At 31.8% G+C, this 8056-nt stretch overlaps 1 protein-coding gene across 1 annotated transcript in view; it reads right to left on the bottom strand.

The window, feature by feature from the left end:
• Positions 1-6738: 6738 nt before the first annotated feature.
• The window catches only part of LOC104811498 (gibberellin 20 oxidase 1), a 2208-nt gene continuing 890 nt past the window's right edge, over positions 6739-8056 (bottom strand). The window contains exons 2-4 of the mRNA XM_010538204.1: positions 7894-8056; positions 7275-7596; positions 6739-7157 (exon numbers count right to left, since the gene is read on the bottom strand). Coding sequence (XP_010536506.1) covers positions 6888-7157; positions 7275-7596; positions 7894-8056 — 755 coding nt within the window. The 3' untranslated portion in view covers positions 6739-6887. The remainder of the gene's footprint in view (positions 7158-7274; positions 7597-7893) is intronic.

The following is an 8056-nucleotide window of genomic DNA, read 5'->3' as shown; positions in this document are numbered from 1 at the left end:
GGTCAGAATCTTGGCACGTAGTTAATGATATATCACTTTTTTGTAACAATTAATATCGCTTTAATATAATCCATAACAAACAAAATATACCGAATTACATTTTTGTCCGTATTCCTGCCCACGAGGATCATAACACACGGTCCAGTATCTGTTTTCTAAATAGTTGAGACTACATTCTTTAAATTTACGAATTTGCTTTGGTTATATGAATGCAAAATACAATTTCATAAATTTTTCTATATCAGACGATATTCAAATATTTGCTAAACCTCCAATAGTGCTTACCAAATCAAATCAAATTAAAAGAGTTTTAAATTGTTAAATATGTGTGTATATATATATATATTATAAAGGTTTTGAAGTTGTCAAATTTAGTTCTAAATATAAAAAACAAAAATAAAACACAAAATTATATATTTGAATTTTTTAATTCCAATATATACACATATATATTACCATTGAGCTTTTAAAAGTTGCATATAAACGACCAAGGCTTGATGGCTATACATTTGGATGGATGATTATATATATATATATATATATATATATAAATTCACAAATCATAAAATTCGTGAAATAATATTGTTTAAGATTTGTTAATATTCCCTACGGTGGCTCTAAGATCGACAGCTGAGCCAAGACAAAGGATGAGGTCAGCATTCTGACCGGCATCAATTGGCGCACTTCTTCCACTGCCATTTTAATTATTTTTCTACCAAATGTTTTTATGATTAATATGTACTACCACTTTGTTAAGATTCGTCTTATTAAACAAAATACACGTAAAAGTATGTGCCATTACTACACTGAGTTGTAAGAACGTTTTTATATGAATGGTTTTTTTTATAAAAAAAATTATCTAATTAGTTTTTTTATATTAATTGTTACTATTTTAAATAGATCTCATAATATTTTAAAAATTGTAAACAAGATAATTAGATGCAAACAACAATTGAGTAAGCAGTTAGAGATGCCAAATAGGATTTTAATTACACTCACAACATACAAGGATAACGTAATAAGAACTATAGATTATATTATCCTTTTGACTGATTATCGACTTAATTGATGAATAAACATCTCATTAAACTGATTTAAAAACTGTGGATAGAAACCAAAACGTAGATTAGGGAAGGTAAGCTTTTGTCGTTTGTACTATCGTTTACGACTGAAATAAATTTACATTAATACGTTACAAAAAAAGGAAAAGAAAAGAACACTTTGATATCAATCAATAGGGCCGAGAAGTTTTGTCTTCATTCAATCAATGGACCGTCGAAGAGTAAAAAAGATGAAATAATATAAGAAACGATGAAAAAAGGAGAAGGAGAATCATGTGGGTTTGTGCAAATCTAAGAATTTAATTAATTAATTAAATCGAAATGATTAGAGGCTTTGGTTTTGGAGCTTAATACGCCATTCTCACATGCAAATATAGCCAAATCTTCTCATGCCACGTAATAAGACCAATCTTCCTATATGCGCGTATATAAATATATGTTTATATATACAACAGCTGGACCTGTAATTATCGACTTTTATTTTAAAAAACTATATATCTACTGAAAAAATTGACAAACATATCTGTACCCTTGAATACAGAGGAAACGTTGGAGTATCCATTTTTGTGATAGCTGCATGTACACCAAAAAACCAAATAAAGATGAAAATAATTCAATAAATGCCATTTAATTGCACTGGAATGGAATTCATTTACGAACTTAATATGTACTATTTTTCAAACATAAAAACGCAAAAATAAACAAGAAAACAAAAAGATGTTTAAAAAAAATGAAAACCAATTTGATATTCATTCATGCAGCTCGTCTGATCATGGTTTTTTTTTTTGTAAAATTATATTGCAATTTTTGGCTCATTTTCATTATAGAGGCGTTATGTTTATGCGTATATATCGTGTATTTATTCAAAAACACTTATATTGTGTAATAATATACATTATACACAATTTTCATCTCATATATATATACACACACATATAGTAGCATGCAGATTCCAAAATTTCTCATCGCTTAGACGAAGATAAATAATTACAAGTATGAAATATATATATATATATATATGTGTGTGTGTGTATTAGCGGTTCAATGGATGTGAGAGAATACAGATCACATAGAGATGTTAGGGGCATGAGAGGATACAAAATAGGGTTAGAATCCAAAAACATGAAATTTGAAAGAAAACAAATTTACAGATCAGAGAGAGAGAGATGTGCATGATGGGAATCCTAAACGTTGTCGTTTTGCTCTGCCGAGAGAGAACTGCTCCCTCGTTGTTTTCTATTTATTATTCTTGTTTTTCCCTTATCTATTTTCCAAAAATCATAATAATACCAAGAGGAGATAATAATAATAAGAACGATAAATATGGAAGGACAAGAGAACAAAAGGGATCCACGTGACGCGAGGTGTTTGGGTTTTGGAAATGAGTACAAGAATGGGACTGGTCTTGTCCTTGCTCACTGTGTCGGATTTCTTGAGAGATTTTAATTAGATTTTATCAGTCTTTCTTTTCAATAATTCCATATGCCATTTTATCATTTAGCGATGAGTTTCCAGCATCATACATATTCTTTCTTTCTTTCTTTTTTGTAAATGCATCATACATATTCCGTTAATCATGAAATGAGTATAGGGTTTATTCTAGTATATTATAATCTTATATAACGATCCATCTATGCAGGGAAAAAAAATATTCATTGCTGTTTATTATAGCGTGTCATGTTATATAGATTGTTATATAGATATACGTATGTTTTTAATAATTAGTAAATTAAGAGGTGACAAAGTCATCTTCGAAGTCATAAGTTCGATTTCACTGGCGGGGAGGAATGTAATTTCTGGACCAAAATAGTTTATATATAAAGACTGGTACCGGACACATGGTGGATGACTGGATGTAATCGGATCGAATGTTTGGGGAATCATCCTAGTTAATAAAAAAAAACTATATCTTTTAGAAGATCGGAGAGGTACGAGTAAATATTTCTCTCCACGTTTGGATTTGAATCCGATGTCAGAACATATTTTGCATATTCTCTTAGACCACCTAAATTTTGGTTAAATATACGTATCTATAAGTTTCTTTGTAACCAAAAACAATTTTCTACGTTCACTTTGTAGTATACGTAATAATATAATTGTACAATATAAGTTGATTATAATCAGTTGTTTAAGTACAAATGGATTTCCTCAAAAGAAGTTGCGGGCAAAAGACTTTCAAGTTGAAGTATATTCTCAGGCTGTAGTTTTTGTTTTCGCTATTATTCTAACTTGCTCTAATTAAGATCATAATATATATATATATATATATTAATACATATTAATACATAAATATCGTTCGTGAAGGGAGAAATGGTATTCACTTATGAAAAAATTATACGTGCTAATAATACTTCCTATCAAAAATATATATTTTTGGATTCATCCTGCTTATTAAAACCTCCAAATGGGTTTTACCTAAAAACCAATATCACGGTTATAAGTATGCTGTGTGATATGAATACAATGAGTGCATGCATTTTTTTCGATAATCTGAAATTTTATTATTCGTTCGACTCAACTATATCTCCTACAAAAACAGAGAAAACCATGTGAATGTTTGAATGTTTTGTCCGGGTGGAGACTCGAATTTGGGTTGGAAAAAACTTTTACTCCATCTCTTACCAATTGAGTTATCCAATCTTGGATTAGAGCATGTAGTTGGTTCATAATTTTGATAAAAATTAGAACCTTGTTCTAAAGGAGGATCTAAGTTCCACATATTTGAGTTAGAGATATGTGATAATCGATTTTGATACATAATAATTTTGTATCGATCTTCGAATTTTAAATATCAGATCTTACACGAATAAAACTATGATTTCTTCAATCAAACCAAGCAAAGCTTTAAATACATAATCCTATGGGGCCAAAGTGTTCAACCAAAATCGAAGAAAGGAAAATTAAAAAAAAAAAAAAAAAAAAAAAAAAAAAAAAAAAGACACCGATAATTTCAAGGGAGGGTAAAATGGGAATTTCAGAAAAAGAATAGGGGCACCTTGTAATAAGATTTGGGATACCACCGGAAAGAATGTTGCAACATCTGACGACAAACATAGGGACATTGTTGTTTTGCCTTTTCAAAAAAATCCACGTAGACAGTCCACACATGTATGTGCCCCCGTCTTCCATACGTACATTATTCACAACTTGATTACATGTACATATGTATATAAAGTATTATTGTTTGTAATTATTGTGAATTATACGTAACAAGTTGGGTGGTAGCATTTTTTTTATTTATTAATTTCTTGGTAATGGTGTCCTATTAAGGAAACAAAAAGTTATATAGCAGCTTTTAAAAAAAATATATCAACATGGGAATATGTGAAATTAAGATCCAACTCCGAGAAAGTCATGATTTCGAATTACTGTAACAATTAATTTTATATAATTAAAGAACAAAAACAATCTTAATATAGTTCTTTTAGTCTAAATCCAGAAGGGAACGAATAACAGAATATATACAATAATATATATCCGGCTATGATATCTTTCAAATAAATTTATTTTTATTATTTTATTTTGTATAGCAAAAATATCATAATATTTGTTTCAAATACTTGTTTTTTTTTATATAATATTTAACCCAAATGGGATTTGAATCCTGATGACGGTGCCTACCCTAAACGGGTGTTTCGAATACTCGTAAATTTACTATATCAAATCTTTGATTCTTAAAAAAAAAAGTATTTGACATGTATACAAATATCTAATATTTGCTATGATTAACTTTACTTTATATTAATATATCCTGATAAAATATTTAAAATTTCGTATATATCTCTAATAAAAACTTTTCATAGAGATAAACTCTTAAAAGAACTACAGGAAGAAACCAACTAAAGCACTATAATGGCATCACGTGTATGTATCCATACATGTATATACATATGTATGTATGTATGTATGGATAAAAGGGCTTTTGCAGGATTAGAAGAAAAAAGGGTGAGCTGGAGAAGAAGACAAAGAGAGAGACGCAATTAGTGAATGGATTTTGGTGAGACATAGAGCAACATGCACCTTTGAATAATTGAAGAGTGTGGGGGCCTATTGTTCTTTTCTTCTTTGTTTCTATTTGCTTTCCTTGCCATCTACACACCAATCACCTTCAATCTCATACCCCAAAACAGAATCACATTTATATAAATATGCCTAAATGTTTTTATAATATGCTTTTTTTATTTTATTTCAAGGATCCATTTACCTAACACAATCCACATTTGAGATTTTATCTTTGCATGTTCATTATATCCTATCTATTTTCATTTCTTTATGGTCTCTACGTACTAATCATATTTAATCCACATCATTAATCGCAATAGTATATGGTTCGAACCCATAATATCTCACAAAACCGTCCTTGTAAATTGTCGACTCGTAGACCTTGTATCAACCGTAACATCATTGATAAATCCTATTTTCTTATTTTAAACGAAAAAGTTATTTTCCATTCATTAATTTATAAATTTGTTTCAATAGGTACAAACGACTCTCTTTATAACTTTGAATATACTAAAATTTTTTATCATAAATAAACATAATATTTGGCCTAGTGTTTAGCAAAAGACAAAAAAAAAAGTGTCTCTAACTAACTTTAAAGGCAAAAAAAGGGACAGCAAATAAAATCGTAGAAAACCATATATAGCAAAGCCATAAAAATCTTTTAATGTAATAAAATTTTGTAGTTCGAATTTAGGGTGACAAACTTGTGAATTAGGGTTTAATTCGGTCTCATGTTTGTGGGAATGAGGACATTCTTCGGATTAGGGTTTGATGGCCCATGTGTTTTTGTTTGTTCATGCCATTAAGTTGATGACGATGATGATGCACAACGCCAAATGATATTTTCTTTATCATAATCTTAACTTTTTCTCGTTAGTTAAGACATTTGATGTGCGGTCTCTTTCCAATTCTTTGCATTTTTCTTCCGCTTTCTCAATTAGATAGTCACTGCCCTAATTAATGGACCGTCATTGTTATATGGCAATGTAACACAAATTAGTTTGGGACGTTATGGTCGGGCTTAAAGCATGAATGTACGGCTGTACGCAACTTTAGTATAGGTTTTAACTGTTAAGTATTTGTTTGTACCCATTAGTAGGGATGGGCAAAAATATTCGAAAATCGGATACCCATCCCGACTCAAAGATCGGGTATCCGCTTGCCATGAGATATAAATTGAATTTTGATATATTTAAAATCCGAAATTTGGGTTCAGGTTTGAATTAATGTTTTCACGTCGAGTAATTATTTTTGGGTATTCGAATAATAGAAAAATATAGCTATTAGAAAATGATAAATATATCTATCAATATCTAATTTTTTTTTACTTTATTTACATAAAAAAAACACTGTCGTTTTATTATATAGTTATTTTGGATATAAAATTTTTCAATGATTTTATAAATTATTTATATGTAATCTATAGATTTTTGAATTTTTAATGAAAATATATATAAAATTCGACGGGTTTGGATATCTAGGGATACCCAAAAATTGTCTCACGGATATATAATTCGGATACCCGAAAATTCGGATTCGAATTCGGGTTTTAACATACATAACTCGTCCCGTTCGAATTCGTGTTCGGGTGTCTAAAAATCCCGAATACTTTACCCATGCCTACCTCTACCCGTTAGTGCTCCGGTTTCATAATAAAGAAGTAACTAAGAGTGGATTTAACATATTTAAGAAACTCCAATTCCGTGTTAATGCATCATCCATCATCTTACCATATACATGAGAACAGAGCATATATAGTAACAATATATATATATATAGATAGATAGATAGATAGAGAGAGAGATAAATAGATATAGATTATATTTAGATAGGGTTTGTGGTGAGCCAGTTTGAGAAGGCTTGAAGGGTGTTCATGTCGGCTCTGTAATGCTTCTGAGTGAACTCAAGAAACATGGACCAAGTGAAGTCAGGGTACTTTCTCGGAGTAGAACCAGTTATGTCCAAAAGCTCACTCGGCGGCTTCACCACTCTGTCTTTCTTCGGGCACAGGAAGAAGGCGAGAGATTTCCTCGCGCTCTCGCTGTTCACCACCGCTCTGTGCAAGCAACTCCTGTATCTCCCGTTTGACAGAGCCTGTAATTGTTTTTTTTTTTAAACGCATATATATTTGATGAGGATGACCTTCCATTATATATATATATATATATACACGGTTATTGTGAGAGATATATATAAAGGCGGAATCTTTACCATGAAAGTGTCGCCGATGTTGACAACAAAGGCCTTGGGATTGGGACGGATGGATCGCCATTGGTTATCGACAAAGACCTGAAGGCCATTGACGTTGTCTTGGTGAAGGATCGTGAGAGAGGTGGGATCACAATGGGGCCCTGTCCCGAGGGTAAGGTCCGGTTTTTGGCATGGAGGGTAATAGTTTAGCCTCATTATCGAGTCGTTCTCTTCGAAGAACTCTCGGAAATGTTCTCGGTTTACGCCTAAACTTAGCCCGAGAAGCTCCATGATCTTCAGCGACAAAGCACTCATCGCCTCGCAATACTCCTGATAAACTTTCCTGCAAATGCAACAAAGATGTCATTTAGAAAAGGGGAGGATTGGATCATTGAATTCTGGTCAAAATCTTTAAAGTTTATGACTTTAGGGATATCAACCAGATGGGTCGGTACATGGAAAGTATCTGAAACCGTAAACCGGTTCTTTGGGTTGGTTTGGTGGTCAAAAAGCCGGTTTTAAGGTCCCCATCCAGGTAAAGACAAAAAAACAGAGCAGGGACCTGGACAAGTGAAAACGTTTTTTTTTTTGTTTCACTTTTCTTATGGCATGTGTCTATTTGTGGGGATGATCTACGCACCCAAATGGCTCAAACTCTTGTCCCATTGCACCGTGGAAGTAATCTTGAACGGTCTTGGAAGGGTTATTCTCATTCGAAAATCGAAAAGAGAGAGTTTCTTTCCACGGGAGCTTGTCGGAGAAACGGCCCGTGAAGCTGCTGGCGTAGCCGCAGCTCCCGCCGG

The sequence above is a fragment of the Tarenaya hassleriana genome, unplaced genomic scaffold, assembly GCF_000463585.1.
Source record: "Tarenaya hassleriana unplaced genomic scaffold, ASM46358v1 Cleome2, whole genome shotgun sequence".
Lineage (NCBI taxonomy): Eukaryota > Viridiplantae > Streptophyta > Magnoliopsida > Brassicales > Cleomaceae > Tarenaya > Tarenaya hassleriana.
This window is presented reverse-complemented; position numbering and strand designations above follow the sequence as displayed.